Source organism: Sipha flava, unplaced genomic scaffold (genome assembly GCF_003268045.1).
Source record: "Sipha flava isolate LNK unplaced genomic scaffold, YSA_version1 0_pilon_pilon, whole genome shotgun sequence".
NCBI classification, from domain to species: domain Eukaryota; kingdom Metazoa; phylum Arthropoda; class Insecta; order Hemiptera; family Aphididae; genus Sipha; species Sipha flava.
Window position 1 is genome coordinate 7,660,365 of NW_020271713.1, and position 19,302 is coordinate 7,679,666.

The window sequence follows — 19,302 nt, forward strand, 5'->3', positions numbered from 1 at the left end:
TCAATAAAAGACCTTTAAGTAAGTTTTAAAATACTTTTACGAACTGACTTTCTGCAGAAAATGATTTTTATATGAGAAAAAAACTTATCATTGATTCATTTAGATTCTAAACCAAGTAAAAATTAAAAAAAAAAAAAAAAATTGTGCTAAGCCATTTTATAATCGATTTAAGAAGTTGAATTCAGACGATTTATCACACGCGTACGTGACCGCCACGGGAGTGTGTGGGGAGTAACGTCGATTAGCGTATGTAATTACCCCTCGTCTAGTATGCCATGTCATGTCGCTTATCTGTTTTTCCATGTGCTAATCATCAGCGCAGCGGTAGAACACAAGTTTTTCCAAAAATACCGCGTGTATTACATTATCACCGGTGTAATCGAAAATGAATCACAAATAATACTAAGTATTTAAAAATTAGATTGTTATATACGTTTTAAAATTATTAAAAAAACAATAGCATAATAAAGTATAATTTCTATTATTGAAAAGTCTGTATGAAATACAAGTCCTCGGTCAAACTACGAATCAGTCATTTTTGTTAATACATTTCCAATGTAAAATGTCATTAATTTTGGTTATATATGTGACCAGAACTAGTTATTTCGCACTGTTTCCTCTACTAAAAATCCTGTAATTATATTTTATTATTTTTTTTAATTAATAATTTTAAGTCGTTTCTAGTGTTACCGTTGACTGGTCATAACACAATTATTGTTGTCCATTATAGTTATTTTTCCATACGTAACCAGTAACCCTTGCCGGCTAATTGTTACCGAGATTCGCACTCACGGCGCGTCAGCCAGCCATCGCCAAATGCACCTCTCGCACGTGCATGCAAATGTCCATTAGCTCTCGAAAAATGAAATATATCCTTGTTTGTATAACAATAAAAACTACTAAAAGCGGAAGTAAATAAAACATATTTCCTGACGTTTGATTGTGTAATTTCGTATGAATGATTGAATTTATAATCTTCTACACTAAGCTCTTTAGAAATCATTTTTTCGATTTAAAATCAAACATGTGGAAAATAAATCCAATGCAATTATTTCATTGGATTTTTTATAAACATATCTTAATTTAAAGGTATTTAAAATTGAAAATTTTAAACTGACTATTAAGAAACATAGGCATTTTATTAAAAAATTATGAAACTAATGAACAATGACTTGAAAATAATATAAAATTTCATTCGAAAGTGTCAATAGTACATAGTCATGTGTTATGACTTAAAAAAGAATATCAAACTCGCACCACCATTATATAATTTTAGAAAAATGGTCTGCAAATAAGTAAATTTTTAAAAATAACAAGTTTTATGAATGATAATGAATAATATTATTAACTCTTTTTTTTTTTTTTTTTTAGTAATTTTCTTAATGTCTTAAAATCATATTAAAAATGTCATGTAGTTTACTCGTAAGATTAAAAAAACTGAGTTCAGAAAGCGCTTTAGAAAGACTAGCTACAATTATTTTTTGAATGTACTAAATTTTATCAATCAAACACGAGTAAATAAATGACAAATGACAAATAATTTGATACCATAGTATTTATTTTTTTTTTTTCATATTTTCCTCGGACATTAATTCAATAAATTTAGTTTCAAATTTCATGATTGATCACTAAGTATAATACAATTTTAATTATAAAACAGCTGATTTGAACAAAAGAACGTGAAATTATTATGTGGTCAACCCATCGAGAAAAATTCTAATTTATGCTTGAATAAAAATAGATTTTTAAAAATAAATCATTTGCTGAGAATAGCGATAGAAGTTCAAAGTGATTTAGTTGTGTGATTTTATGGGGAATATATGATTTATATTTCAAATTATATTTGTTATAATGGCACTACGTTACATCGATATGCTTACTTTATCTCTTTTGTTAAGAAAAAAAAAAAAGAAAAAAAAGCGATTTCGATCAGTTTTTCTGTCATTATTGTGGCGTACACCTCGGGCTGTGATCATCTGATCAGTAGGAAATTTGAATAAGTATCGTCTATATATTTTAGCTATCAACCCTTGTGGACATCAAATCAATTAGTTTACTAGTTTTAGGATTTTTGAAGCGTTCGACCTGTTTTCCTTGAAATTAAACTGATTAAATAGGAGTTGGCCGTTTGGTATAATTATACACACCGTCTTTGCGCTTTATTATATGCATTGGGCTGCAATCTGTTTATATTCTAGTAATATTAAGTAACAGGATGCAGCTGATAGTGTTTAAGTAATTATGTTTGCCTGGACGCATGTAGGTATATATGGTAAGAACATTGTAATGTTTTACTTACATAACATGTGTTGAAATATTTCGACTGTTGGTCAGAACAGTACGGAGGCGGTGGATGAAAATGTATGCTCTCCATGCGTGCTGCCGACCCAAGATAAGATGGTCCGGACATATCTACGTAAGCGTATGTCCCTACAACAAAGTTAAGTTTTAAAAGTTAATTATTTGAAAAAAAAAATAATTAAAAAACAAAATATAAAATCCATTGATTTGTGTGACATTTAAAGCGTTACCAGATCGGTTTTGATAAGTATTATCCCATTTTGGTCCGGTGAACTTTTGTCGATCACCTTTGTTCAGTTTCCATGTCAGAGACATTTCTTCGGACGTATTTTGCCAGCCACAGAACCCCGATTCGAATGTACATCGGGCTTCGGGGGGAACAAGCACTAAAATCAAATTACAAATATAATAATTGTGTAAGTATATTTAATTATTTAACATTCGGTAATAACCAATAGTAGTTGTGTGTAGTATATATATATAGTGTATATTAATCGATTAGGTTTGAAATAGATAAAGTATAAATCAGAGCGCGCATTTGAAAACAGCACCTAACCGATATCTTTTTCCGTTTTGTTTTTTATGTTTATAGAAAATGTCAAAAATTTTTGATACTCACATTGAATATACAATTTGTATATTTATTCGGTTTATATTTTAGGAAGGAGGAAATATTTGTTCAATTTCTGTGAATTCTATAATTCCATTTCTGTGTTGGAATATCATATGGATAGAGTGCAAACAAACAAATATTTTCTGAACAGAAAATTGAAATTACTGAAGTAAGTCTTAACATTATACGTTGAATTTAGTGTTTTTAGTCCAATTGTAGTCATAGAAATTTAACGATTTGATTTTCTTACCAAAAATAAACTGCTTAACATTTTACGTCCGATTACTTATCTTATTTGTTATGTATGAAAATTCTAGTCGTTGTCCCGGGGTATAATTTATTTTTTCACGCTTACAAGTGCTGAATAGTATAAATGAAAATCTACATATACAAAATAAACCTTATAGAAACATACAAACGAGTATACCGATAGAATATAGTTCCATTGTGTCTACATCGTCGTTTTAAATAGAAACATCGAGTGAATGAATCTATTTTAGAATAAATTATATTTTTTAAATCATAATGTCTGTTTTCTATATATATGAAAAAAAAAAATAGCATAAATTATTCGAATATCATTGTAATGGTAAACGTTGTTATTTCTATGGCAAAACCTGTCAAAAACAGTCTTCTATTTGTAAGAAAAACAGTATACAGTGTATTTGATCCCACGAAAATTTCATTGCAGATATAACAGAAACGATAAACCGGAAACTTGTCTAAAATGGAATATTTTTCAGTCCTCAAGTTATTACTGAATGTATCGAACATTTCGCAGACCCCAACAATGTCATGTAAATTCAAACTTAACAACGGCCAATAGTTTTACTAGTGGTAAATCTTTATCTAAATAATATGGACGTTTTGTTCTTGTTTTTTTTATTGTTTTTCGAGACTGTTATGGGAAAAAATTTGTATATTCTTTAAGTAAATACTTTCTTCGGTACATATTTAATCTCTTCGGCATTGAAACCTTTCGCTATTCACATAGTGCAGTAAGCAATTTTACGAAGTTTCCGAGTGTTGAAATACACGAATAAATGTATGCCGTCTAAAACAATGGTTTGTTGGGCAACGCGTCTGATGTGGAACGCACAAAACAACACGATATGATTGGAAATTTAAATAACCGTGATGTCCGATGGTGTAACGGTGTTTGTTACGGTGATAATAAACATAGGCGCTTGCGCGAGTTACATGAATTGATACAATCGATACACAATACACATGCGACAACAATTATGGTTTTCGGTGGACGGTCCATAACGCGAGGTCATGGTTTTCCGATCCCGGAACACACATACGGACAGACCCGGTGGCGGTCCGCGTCTACATCATTTAAATACTATTTAATTTACTAATGACTTATATTTTCATTAATTTAGTATTATTTTATTTTCAACTAGTCTAACCTAATATAACTTAACCGAACCAGACCAGGACACATCTGCGGTAATGCTATACTATAGCTTAAGGCCGAGTAATATATAACCGAAACCGTGTCACGTCGATGCCTTGTTAAAAGTCATATTATTCATAATCCAAAAAAAATAATAATTTATGAAAATTAAATATTGTTTATAATACGAGATAGGAAATTGTTTACTTTAAATACGCTATAATTGCCAAGATTCCGCGCGGATTTGAGATTTTATGATAATACATTTTCAGTAATTTATTTTTGATAACATTTTTAGTATTTTATCCATGTATGATTAAATAATAATTTTCTAAAAAAATAAAAATAGTGTACTCCATGTATGCTTATGTATATTAACTGTTAATAATTAATAGCAATCGTCGCAAAATTAAATTAAAAAAAAAAAAAAAAACAACTACCCTTGCCACACTTGAGTGACATTAATTGATTTTTTGCCTAAATGCAATAATTTTTAATTAAATTATTATTAGTAATTAAGTGTTATTAATTTAAAATTGTAATATTATTTGCTTATTATTGCTTACTTTGAGTTTATGAGTGAAAAATAATAGCTGTGTATAATGTTAAGATAATGTAAGATGTAAATATATGAAGATAATATCGGAAGAGTTTAAACTACATGAAGGCACGGATCTAGAACTAAAATTGGGGGAGGTTATTTTTTTGAAAGGACAAAAAGATAATATAGAATTACAAAATAGTTAAAGTAAATTATTAATTAAAAAAAATTAAAATTAGAGCGTTATTATTAATAATTTTGTAAGGCTACAAGTCTCTAAACCTAGTTATTAATATATGAAATTGTTAATTTTTAAAATTAAATGACAAAGTTTAATCTTCTTTGTTTTATTTTTCCAAATTTAGAAATAATATTATCAACATTTATGGGTAGTTCTTGTGAATATTAAGCAAAGTGAGACCGACGAAGCGTTCCTCTCCCATATTTGAACGAAGCCATGTCTTAAGGCGCCTGAGAGTAGAGAATAATCGCATGTATAGTATTATTTAACAAGTTATTAGAGTCTAAATTAACGATTAGCGGTGCCATAGCAAGTATATTGTATATTATATAGATATACGGATAACGGGTAGACAGTAATCTTGTCTAAGATAAATTACTTTTCCGTCGAAGGTCGAACACTCAAACATTTTCGCAGATTTACTATTATATTTATATTAAATACAAATTTTATTCGCCAACAATATTATAGTCTGTCGGTAAGTTTATAATCACTATTAATATTCTTAGAAGATGGATGGAAATTATGATTTTATGAATAAGTGGTGATTTAGTTTAAATGTAAACATAAATATAATATGTTTTATGCTATTTTTATTGCAAGAAAAAATCTAATTGAAAAAAAAATTGAAAACGCAATTTATGCACATAATCTTGATGTTTTTCTGGGAGGGTCATGACCCCCCTCCTGGATCCGCGTCTGGTTACATGAACTTTACATCGATACGCGTGTCGGTAATGCAATTAATCAAGCCAATTGACTTTATATACTTTAGAAACTATATTATTTATTCGTTTGAATTCAACATTCAGTGAATTTTTAAAACTAATGACTGCATTTAATGCTTGTGGTTTCTACCCCCTCCTTATTTTCGACTATTACCTCTGGCGCTAAAGGTGTTAATATTAATGCTTGCCCGGATACTCGAAAAGCGAATCGACTTACGTGTAATCGAACAATTACCGTTTAGCATCGTATGTTCAACTTACTTAGATAAAATACTATTATTACTAGGTCATTGTAGACGGCAACTAAAATTAATAAATTACAGTAGAAAAATTGCACTTACAACAGTTGTCGGTTTCGTCCGTTTCATCGGGACAATCCGGACTGATATCACAAACGCGGTGATACGGTATGCATGTCATGTTGTCAGAACACAAGAAATGCGAGTCGGTTGGACAACCACTGTCGGTTATGCCAGTAAAATATTCTAAAATTAACGATTTTTAATGCAATACAATAATTATTTTTACAGTTTATTTCATAAAATATTAAATATATGCCATCGAGAACACAATAATGTAGTATAAGAAAAATGAATAAGCAATAATGAACTAATATTAGTATACGAGTATTAAGTTGTGTTGTAATGTCATTGTGTGAAAATCCTGAAAAACGATTATTTAATTATTAATTATTGTTATTAGTTAAATCGAATAGTTCAATTCTAAATTATAGTGTTCATTTTCATTTACTGTTCACACGGAACAGTCTTAACGGGAACATATATTTTAATAGATTATTATCTTACACTATTTCAAGCTTAGTTTGGTATAACTATTGGTTATAAAACAATTAAAATGAAATTTTAATTGAATCCGTATGGTATTATTTCCTATAAGCAGAACTACCCAGTTCTTCAACATGGAACCGTGTTTGAGAATTTTATTATTTTTTATATCCCTTCTTATAGCAAGTATAGAGTATAGAGTATTGAAGAGACTACTAAGTCTCATTTAAATTTTATAAATTTTGTCGTTTTTGAAATATAACAATGATCAATGAGTGAGTGGTATTTGCATTTCTTTTTTAGATATTTATTTATAGCTAAATTACCCAATGTTGCTTCGTAAGAAAATTGTGATTGTTCAACTCCTATTGGATGTTACTCGCTGAGACGTAATACCTCTTTTAAGTATAAATCACTCGAAATGACCCTTAAATCACATTATTTTGAATTTTTTTCATATATTTTTAATTTTATTTAATTTTACTTTTTTATTAATTTATAAATTGAATAAATAAAATTATAAAGTTAATGATTAAAATTAAATTATTTTAAATATTTTCATAATTTCTAAATTTATTTTCATTTTTTTTTTTTTTAATTTATTTAATTTTCACTTTTTTTTATTAATTAATTTAAATACCATTGTTTTTAAATTTAGGATATTGTAATATATTGTAATATAAATAGATGTGATTGTCGTTTTTGGAGAAAATAGTCACTTTTGGAAATTATTTTCAGTAAAACAAACACGTTTAGAATTTTCTAGTTGCACACTGAAGCTTATGACTAAGGTTCTTTTCCGTTTATTTCGGTTGCTATAGCAACAACAAAACAAAAACTACTCGTTTGTTCCTTATCAAGTTTATTGATACTTTACATTAATTTTTTCGTGATAAAAGTTAGCCTTTGTTATTCTCTAATGTCTAATCTATCTCTTCTATTATATTTCATCAATATCGGTTATGTAGTTCAGAAATGTATAAAGGACATAGATAGAATACATTTTGTGTTTTCTAAGCATGTATATAATATCAAAATATAGGTAAGTTGTATAGTAATTTTTAGTATTTTCAACAATATTATTTAAAATTGAAAAATCAACGTGTTAGAAAAAAAAAAAAACGAAAATTCTTTGAAAAAAATTAATATATTTAGCTATAAGCAAAACGAGATAAATAAATATCGTTAAATAGTTATACAAAGTAAAATAATCTTATATTAGATATTTTGACAAACACTGAAATAACTCGGATAACAGAAGGTAAAAGTGATAAAAAAAAAAAAAAAAAATGAATTAAGTTATTGAAACCCTCAGTTACACATAAGATTTGAAATAATGCCCGACAAGGCCTTTGATATTTTAATGCTTCATATAAATATATAAATAAATAAACAAATAATTTGCATAATATTGTTTGATTATAATGAACTAGACATTCAATACAAGAGTGTAAGGACAATACTACCTTTGAGTATTATCTCTATATTTTTTTTTTTTTACTAATAGTGCATCAAAAAATAATAAATGATTTAACACAGTGGAATCCCGCTATCTTAAAATTTCTGTGTCAATTTTTTTTCAGCCCCGATCACTCAGTATTGGGCTTACGTGTTATTTCAGTATATCGAATTTTCATGTGTTGAATTCTTCTATAAGTCGACGTTATTATCCGGTATCCACTGCCTATTACGATTTACTAACTCAAATATAATATATTCGAGTTAGTGAATCGTAATCGAGCATTTTATACTTTATCTAATCTATTATATAATGACAGATCAGATAAAGTATAAAATGCTCAGACTATAAAATATTAGTAAATGACAGAGCTTATAACACAACGTTGTAATAACATTGTTATTTAATTATAGTCCAGATAGTGGCCGATAACGGTGTTAAAGTTATATTCATGAACTTCAAAGATACTTCCAACAACAGTCAGTTTTTGACAATATTTTTTCTACACTTAATAGTTTAGGTAGTTTCATTGAAAATACTTCTAATGCTAAACAAAAACAAACAAAAATGACAGATTTTCTACTTTCATAGAAAATAATGTAAATGACCAAAATATAAATAAAATAAAAAAAAAATATATAAATACTTAAATGACGAATACTAATATGTAGATATAATAATTACATATTTTTCCTCCTAATTAAACATTTTTATTTCAAATTGTATTTATGTTTTAAATTCCCTAGGTAACTCAAAGTTTTGATACGACGAATTTTTTTTTTTTGATCCCTCTCGATTTTGAGATACCGAGGTTTCACTGTTAGTTACTCTTCTTAGTTTGATAATTTTGATATTTTGAATGATATAATATTATTATCAAGGCAATTGAGTTATTACATATTATTTATAATTATCATGATATACTCTTTTATGATTTTTTCACTTAAATATTTTTTGTGGACCCATGCTATAACGGATGATATAATATTCGAATGGTATCAGTTCAATCGAAAATAGTTATTTTTGTTAACATTTTAAATCCATCAATGGATTAATTTCCATCAACCAAAATAATATGTTTATCTTTAAATAATAAAACTGAAAATGATTAATATTGAACTATAATAATTGTTATCTCCATACAAAAACCGAGATGTAAAACAATAATATTTGAATGGGCTTGATCCTAATTTATGAATTCTATTATGCTGTACTAAACAAACATATTATCCCTTTTATTAACAATAAATTAAAATTGTTCATGATTCCATAGTTATTTTTCAACACAAAACTGTTTAATGATAACTTTTCACAAATATTCATTTGCATGATTAATCAAAAAATAATACATAAATATTCAGGGTCGGGAAAATGTAAATTTATACTTATGTTAATTATAATAATAAAAAAAACTAGGTAACTAAAAAGAACCTGTCATGCTAATCTTTGTCGATTTATACAGAAATATAAAATATTACCTTATTTTTTTTTAAAAAAAAGTGTATTTCAATCAATTGTTTATATTAGTGGATCATTAAAATAGCAATAGTATATTTTACTCATCGTGATTTTAACTTAATTCAACAATGTCTGATTTATTTTTAAATTTGAATTTCTAATTTAACTGGTGTTTAAAATGTTTAATAAGTCAACCTTTATAATATAATGAATAACAAATCGTTAATTTGTAAAAAAATTAAAATTATTGATCCTAGACATTAATCACAGGTAGATTAAGGGTTCCAAAACAGGATGATACAACCTTGAATTGAACCTTGGTCGTGAAATTATTAAGTTGATTTTCACAATTGTCAAGATAATACAAAATATTATTAGATAAATGACTCGCTTGATAGAAATATAAATACTACTTGATGTAATCTTAAAGAGGAAATTAAACTTGATGAAGTACAAAACAATCGAACAGTTTTATCAAAACACAAAAATGTCTAAATAAATTACGTTTGAATTCATGACGTAAAAATGCATGCTCATATTATCGGAAAATTGTGGATAAGAATTTCTTTGTATTTAACGTCATTTACGAGAACAAAGATTTCCTTAACTTTTGAATATAAATAAACAAAATATAGAAATATAAATAGAAAAAATGTAAATTATAATGTGTTCGTGTTTATCTCTATCTTTATATATATTATTAAAACGTGAGGCGATTTCTTATGACAGTTATATTTGAAGTTCTACTGGATCGATTTTCATGATTCTTTTTCCTAACGAAAGTACTCGGTGTGTAGATGAGCCATCAAAAGAGAGAAGTCCAAAAAAATAATTATTTAAATAGTTTTTATAAGTATAATTTTTGCCGTAATGATAAATTAACATTATCTATTCAACATGATTTAATTGATAGCGCAAATCAAGAACAACGTGATATTATATGCGTATAATATTTATTTTATTGCAAATTAATACATTCAGAACCTTATGTATGTTTGTCTTATTGTTAATAATTGTATTACTTTGTTATATCATACATTTGTTATACAATTGTGCTTATTATTAAATATACAATTTTTGGAAATCTTATACGTATTATTTTTTCTATACCTAGTTTAGAATTTTCAAGGTTAAGAAGAATATTTTTATAAATATATATTATACATATTAATATTCTAATTAATCATTATAAAGTTCTATGTAATTTCATGAGTATACCCATGAAACTATAAAAAAACATGACAGGAATATAACATTTTAATATATTTACTATAACAAAATAAAAACATAACTGCGACAATTTTTAGTAATATTAATTTTATATTTCAGAGTACCATAAATGTAATATAAACTTAACTTACAATTCAATTATATTGTACAAAAACGTTAAAATTATGTTTAAGAAAAACATAAATGGAATATAAACGTAACATACAGTAAATTTATGTTTTATTTACTGTTTCAAACAACACGCCATATTGCGTTATCGGAATGGTTTTGGAACTCTAATGGAAGTTTCGTAGGAACGTTTCAAAGTTCCATTGGAATATTCCTTTTATATAATTGTCACTTTTTTTTGCACGGTGGGCGCACTATTATGAAATATGCGAGTATTGAAAATACAAGAGATCCTAACCCATACTTTATTGATGGACCTGGCGGTACAGGGAAAAAATTCGTCTTTAAATGCCTTATTAATAATTGTATAAAAATGGGTTACGATGTAATTCCGGTTGCTTGGACTGGAATAGCAGCAATGTTAATACCCGGAGGTCACACAGTACATAGTCGATTTAAGTTACCTTTGATTTTGACAGATACTTCAGTTTCATAATTAAAGGTTAATAGCAAGGAGGCATCAACTATTCGAAAATCAAAACTTATTATTTGGGACGAAGCTCCTATGAAAAGTGCGTATGCGTTAATGGTTGTTAATCGATTATTAAAAGATATAATAGAAAACGGCGTTTTCTTTGGTGAGAATGTTATTGTCTTGGGAGATTTTAGACAAGTTTTACCAGTTGTAATTTAAATGTCATCTCCAATCTAATGAATGGCACAAGATTTATTGTACGAAATATGTATGATTATTATTTAGACATGGAATCTCTAACTGGTCAGCGTATTTTATTGCCTAGAATTGATTTGACCCCCATCAGATTCAACTCTTCCCTTTTCATTTATCAGACATCAATTTCCGATAAGAATAGCTTTTGCTATGGCAATAAACAAAGCGCAGGGTCAAACATTGGATAAAGTAGGACTGTATTTACCCCAACCTGTATTTAGTCATGGTCAACTTTATGTTATCATGTCCAGAGTTAGATATTTTGAAAAATTAAAAATACAAATAATACCAAACAACAAAAAAGATGCAATGAATATAGTTTATAAAGAAATCGTGTAATAATAATACACAAATTCGTTGAACTTTATTTGTTAATCAATTTTTTTTGTTTTGGGTGAAATATTTACAGTTTTCCCGTTATATTGCGTTATATCCGTTATAAATATATTGCGTATACTTTCTATAGTATTTATAAATGTAATTAAAGCTTAAAAAATTAAATTATTTTCCATTTTATGTTTTTTTTATACGTTAATTGCACATTATTCTAACGATGTATACAAGATACATCCTTTATATTTATTTATTATATTCAATTATTCAACTATTTGATTTTTTTTACCATAACCCGGCAGCGACGGGTAATTCAGCTAGTATATTATAATTTATAAACTATTACAAAGTTCTTCTAAATTGTTAGTAGATACCCAAGGTGGCCGCAAGTCAATAAAGGTTGGAAATCTCTGATTAGATCAATCGAATGCTACATTTTTTATCAAGTAAACAAAACACATTTGCAATTAATATTCTATGAATTGCGTTTTACTTTGTTTGTGTGAACCATTCGGTGAACAAATATAATAAAACATAATGAAAGATTTTAACATTTTGTCTATCACAAAAAACCAAAAAAAAAAAAAATCATCCATTAACGAGAGAAAAATCTAATGATTCGAATTACGTGGACTGAAAGTCAAATAATGTTGACCATATTAAATGTATTTTCTAAGGTGAATTAAAATTTTTTTTTAAAAAAAAGAAAAAAAAATACATTGTGAATTAAAATATGTTGCAATGTCCAACGAATAAGAATGGTTACTTTATAAAATAATATAAAATGTGTTTAATATTATAATTATTAATTTTACAATTATTTTTAAATAGATACAATAAGTGTTTTATATAAATACAATAAGGTTTAAAAATAATTTAATGGATTGATAATAAAAAATCTCATTTTATAAGAAAGAAAAAAATGTAAAACCCTTATATATATATATATATATTTCAGAGATACTCTTTTGAGATAGGATACATACAGGAAGATTGGATATAAATGAGATGGGAAACAAATCAAATTTTTAGTAGGATTAAGTATTTTTTACATATTAATGAAATATGGCTCGATTTTTAATTTTTATTTGTTTTATTTCAATCGTCAGGCAAAAAAAACAATACTGAACGAGAGTAGGTAAAATGAAATTAAATTATGTCTCCTCTTCGTTCTATTGTATTTGTAACTCGAATGAATCACGTTTTAAAGAAATTTTTTATTATTATGTTTTCTTTTTATAAAAAATCTAATAATATATTTTAATAATATTTTCAATAAATGCGTAATTTATTCTTAGAAACATGTACAATAATGTACGTAACATTCTAATACATTTAAAGATGTCGGAATAGTAATAAAAATTGCAATTTTATTGTGTATTATTACAGTTAAAAAATAATAATAATAATAAAAAATAATTTTCACAACTCCCGAAATCATTAAACTATGCTCTAGTATTTTGATGAAAATACACGCATATTTATATTAATTAATTTGAGTTTAATCCAGCGATTTTTTATTTCCATCCATGAACTATATTATGTGTTGATGCGGTCATTGACTTGCGTGGATTTTTAATACCTTAGCATTACTTTTTGTATAATCCGCAGTAAGGACGTTGGGGTGTTCACATTGAGCATCTTCATCAGAGGCTACAACTGTTGGTTATTTTCTACCGGTCGAAAGTTCAGAAAAGTAATGTATTAATGGTTTCGCGGCTAGAAACTCCGACAGTTTCCGTGTCCGGTCGCTAGCAACGCCAGCCAGTGTTCAACCGCAACACCAATCAGTGAATGTGGCTAACCAACGCGCCACTAGAACTCAACGCAAGACAAATAATTTCGTATAAGAAACGTTAAATCACATTGATCACCGTAAAGTACCTAATTATATCCCACCCTCAAAGGATTATTTCCAAACGATTTGGCCACTACATGAAACTTTATGTGTCATTTTATTACTGCTTGAATAAATGAGTTAAAAGAATAAATAAACATCATTGTAGCAAAACTTTGTCACTCTTCTTTATTTAAATATTTGAAATACAAGTTTAACATTTGAATAGGTACTTGAACATTATATTATTAATATTTTAATATTATACTGTTATATATTAATTTAATTGAATATTATCAATACCAATATTATAGTTCCGCCCATAACAGATGATAAATTAATATTCCAAAGATATCAATCCCTCCCACTGGCGAGAACTTCTTTGTTCTTATTTACACCAATTATTAATCAATTTATATTATCATGAAATTACTAATATTTTTCCATTTATCGTTGTATTGTTACAGTAGTGTTTTTTTTTTTTTTTTTTTTTTTTTTTTTTATTTTATTAGCTTTTAGTATACAACTATGATAGCTCCACAGTAGTGTTATTATGTAAATTCTTTTGAATTTACTATGGACAATATTATTTTAACGTCTCGAATTATTCATTTTCTTAATTGTTTAAATATACAAGGACTATTTGTTAATTTAAAAAAATTAATTCAAAATAAATAAATTCTAAAATAATTACACTCCCATACGTTTTACAAATTTAAAATGTTTCATTTCTCTAAAAGAAACGAAATATTTATTTTTCGCTTATATAGTTAAAATATAATTCACAAAGTTATCCACTTATAAAGATTTACATAACAAATTAATATAAAATGTTGTTGATTATATTTAGTTAAAAATAAAAATAATTTAAATATTTTTTTTTTTTTTATAATAACCACACAAATTAATATAACATGACATTTTCATGGAAGTCTTGTCATAAATGTTGATACACTTTATATTATTAATTTTTGTTAGCTGTCAATAAGTCTAATTTTGTTAAATGTACAATAAAGTTAATAAAAAAAAGTATTCATCTTGGAACATTATTTTAGTTGATTGTATGTAAGAGTTGAGATTATTTATAATGACACTAATTTGAGTGTTGAGTATATAGTCACTTACCAGGTAAACAATCTTCTAGTTTAATATCATCGATGGCGACATGTGACCCAGGCTTGACGTTTATTTCAATAATTACTTGTCTTGTTTGCCGACCCAATAGTACTTTCTTTTTCTCCCAAATGCTAAACAGTACATGAAAAAATATTGCTAAAATTAAATAATGTTAGAAAAATTAAATATTTTGAGTTTATCGTAAAAAACTTATCTAAATATTAATATTACTAATTTTATACTGTTTTTAAATAGGCATACTATATGATAGAAAATACTTAAAATAATTAATGAAATAATTAAGTACAACGAATAAGATTTTCATATTCTGCAATTTATCTTAAAAAAAAAAGTTTTACATGACTTCATAAAAATAGACAATTTTTTTTCTCATGTACATTTTCTAAATAATTATTGCAATAAAAATGCCGAATATAAATGATAACTTGATACACTATTGACAATTGAAATAAAATAATTGTATTGTGAACAAAGATCTTCTTTTAATGTTATTTTTTTAGCAAAATTCTAAGCTTGTAAAATTAATCTCTTGATCAAGACAATTGATATGTAATTTTAATAATCTGAAATTGTGTTACCTGTACGAAGTACAGGACAATTCTTAGTGCTAAAATTAATTTAACAATAAAATAAAAATATTCATCGTTGTTGAAACATGTTTTACTCTATAGTAACTTTTGATTTTACAAATAAAAACTACATTTCGGAAAATAAGATTTTAATATATTTTACGTGTTCGTAGATAAAAAGTAAGAAATACAGTGTGTAACAGATCTATTTGACTAATGCAATAACTTTTTTTTTTTTTTTGTAATGATTCCTAGAGCTGTGCGCTATAATTTTTATATGTTATATTTTATTTTTTTGCAACTAAAAATAAATAATGTAAATTGTGTATTAAATTCTGCGACAGCAGTCTCTGTTGTACACGCACTTCGTGTACGCTCCGTTCTCAAAGTATTTGTTTATACCTACCTTCAATTTTACGTTGTTTAGTAACAAAAGTGTGTACTATTTATTTATTATTTATTTTTTTTATTAACTTCTATTATCATTTAAGATAAATATTTCTCACGTTTTTCCGCCCTCGGTTTGTAATATTAAACTCGTAATTCGACAATCCATCTTGTGCGGCAACTACGTACGTACGTACTCATACGTTGTTTACTATCGTAGGTCACCGTGGTGACCTTATTATTTTATATAAAACTCACTGACGCACTATTACTCTGCCTTTCTATGCCGATTCCGTTACCTCATTAACCGACTTCATAATTAATAAATATAACATTAAATGAATAACAATAAAAATAACTCCGGTATCGATTCTAACAAGAATTAAAATGGTAAATGCAAATAACATCACAACTAATAGTTCTGCAGATGATATGATTCAGAACATTAATAAAAGGCATGTTTCAGACTCTTGTAATCCTACTTCACCTCAAACCCAGCAATCAAGTGCTTATAAAAAAATATTTTCGTCTTCAAATCGTTTTGAAGTTCTGTCTCAAAACACAAATCTAGATAAAAATTCAAAGGTGGTCTCTGACGATAATCTGGACACAAACACTAATCCTGTTATTGAACCAATGGTTTCGCAAACAATTAAAATCCCTCCTCCAATTTTTGCTCATGGAATAAGAATTTTCTAGAGCTTTGTAACGACTAATTGAAATAATTGGCATTGAAAACTTTGTCTGCAAGTCATTCACAGACCGTCTATAAATCTAAATCACCACTCTCAATGCCTACATGTCACTAATTCACTTTTTGAAGGAGGAAGAGATAGAATACCATATTTATCAGCTAAACAAGATAAGTCTATCCGTGTTGTAATTTGCAATTTACTTCCAACAACACCAATCAGTCTCATCAAATCTGAGCAAAAAATTCTCCAATATCCTCCAATTTTAAGTGAGAAAGGCGACTAATGTACTTCATAAAACAAGTAAATACCCTTTATTTTTTAATTAGTATGATTTTTATCTGGTATTCTCAAAGGTTGTAGACCCTAGTCTTAAAAAGTACATGAAAAGTTGACATTAATTATTCCATTAATTTCAAATTATTAACTTAATTATTTCCTGAGTTATATTTTATTCTTAAAAATTATGTGAAAATATGAACATGCTATAAAATATTCAGAGAAATACTAACATGTTTATTTATAGGTATTTAAATTATTGAAGAATAAAATAATGATGACTTAAAATAAGTAATAGTGCATGATGTTATAATCACATTATGACAATAATTTGTTAATAATTTAGTATCAATAACCGTGGTGTTGGCCGTTGGGTATGCATCACGTAGTCATGTTAAAATATGAAAAATATATTTATTGACGCCTTTCTTTTACTCGTAATAATAACAAATTTATTATTCCTAGGAAAAAAACAGTTCAAAATCGACGACAGCAGTAACACTGATTAGTAAAAAATAAATTTGAATTTTAACACACTTTAAAAATTGTTTAAAAATTAATAACATAACCAAATTATAAGTTTTAAATGCTAAAATTGTTTTTAAATACTTATATATAAAATAGCTTTCTTGGATTATAAGAATAAATGTGATAAAAAATTTAAATTATTTATTATTAGTTGTAAAAAATAATATAAAATATAACATATAAAAGTTCTTGTAGATTGCAATATACTTAATATTAATTAAAATCAATGGGTTAACTTATTTTATCGATCAAATTAAATACAGTATTATTTCACAAAATAATTTTAATAATTCCTACATTTTATGATTTCAATAAATATATTTATAAGTACTGGACATCAAGATATCTTATCAATCGGTATTGAAAGTTATCTTACGAGACGTTTTAATTTTTCATAATGGTATGTTTAAATTTACAGGATATCACAATAAAATAACTCGATTGTTTTGTTTTTGTTACCTTCAACAATGTTTTATTAAAATTATCACTACATCTCGAATTTTAGAACCACACATTCAATTGTGCGTATAATATCTGAGTACTGTTATACTTACATTGGGTTATTGTTCTCCACGTTGTCCTGAATTAATGAAGTATAATTTTCGGTCTTAAGCATTATCGATACTTGACTGGGCACCGTGACGTTGGTGTGCATTTGAAATGATAATGAACACCCGATATTATCGAATACACCCACGGTGTAGTAAGGACTCAGTATATAGATATGGGGTGTATTTTCATGGCCGTAGACGAACAAGAAATTTCCTGAGAACAAACAAAAAGCAGTAAATTAAAAGTTTGTAATACAAATCATAACACCGTAAGTCGCTATATAAATCCTGAAATATGTGAAATATGAAAAACAATATTCTGTTCAATTTTTTATTTTTGAAACTATTTCTGTCTTAAATTATTACGAGAATATTAATTATTAGTTGGGATTTTCCCTAGACAAAGGTGCGCAAGAAATTATTTCAACTGTATATTAAATAAGGTGTTACAATATCGTCAGTGGGTTCTTTATGACATAATATTACACAAATAATATCAAATCCTTGAAATAGTTAACATTTTAATTCTATTAGAAAATTTGTGGATTTTAAAATGAGTAATAACGAGTTCATTAATTATTTAACTTGAGAGAACCTAACCTTCTATATTTTTAAACGATCCGTTAACATTTCCCTTCCTAGTTCTTTAACGAATTTCAATATACAATTTGTACACAGTACTAACATTATACAGTTAAAATACTTCAACGGATCTTAAAAATAATTACATGAATTATTTTGTACATGGCTATTACATGACTCATTCAAATACACGTGAGTCTTATATTCTTATAAAATAATTATATTCTAAGAGTTTAAAAAATATATTTATATCGTACGTGAAATGTATTAAACAATCGTGCAGTCACAAAAAAAAATCATAAAAGATCCTTTTAAAAAAAGATATACATTTTTATACTACGAGTATATAATAAAACATCACCAAAGGTATAATCATTACAGTTTCAAGAGGTAATATTTTTCATAAAACCGTTTCACATCTTGTATGTTTATGCCATTGATATTTAAAAAGCTTCTATATAATGTTACATTGCAAGATAAAATGAATACCATCATATTTATCAGAGTCCAATTTCTTGCTATTTATTTTAATTACGTTTTATTTTACAATTTAAGATATTTCTACAAGTTATATTTTATAAAACAATTTTAATTAATTTAAAATATCATCCGAACAGGGGCGTATTTAGACTTACTTCTAGGGGGGGGGGGGGGACTTAAATTTTTTTTTTATTCAGGCTCAACATTTACAAGTAAAATTGTTGGTAGTATTTATATCAGGTGAATCCTTAATATTTGTATTTTTTTTTTTTTTTTTTAATCTAATGCCGGATCCACTTGAAATGGTCTTTTGTGTAGTTCTTTTTTAACA

General features: G+C 26.7%; 1 protein-coding gene across 1 annotated transcript in view; it reads right to left on the minus strand.

Moving 5' to 3' along the window:
- Nucleotides 1-19,302, minus strand: part of LOC112679270 (ALK tyrosine kinase receptor-like) — a 411,089-nt gene that overhangs the window by 49,730 nt on the left and 342,057 nt on the right. The window contains exons 3-7 of the mRNA XM_025549015.1: nucleotides 17,913-18,123; nucleotides 14,892-15,013; nucleotides 6,168-6,311; nucleotides 2,532-2,687; nucleotides 2,296-2,430 (exon numbers count right to left, since the gene is read on the minus strand). Of these exons, the coding sequence (XP_025404800.1) occupies nucleotides 2,296-2,430; nucleotides 2,532-2,687; nucleotides 6,168-6,311; nucleotides 14,892-15,013; nucleotides 17,913-18,123 (768 nt within the window). The remainder of the gene's footprint in view (nucleotides 1-2,295; nucleotides 2,431-2,531; nucleotides 2,688-6,167; nucleotides 6,312-14,891; nucleotides 15,014-17,912; nucleotides 18,124-19,302) is intronic.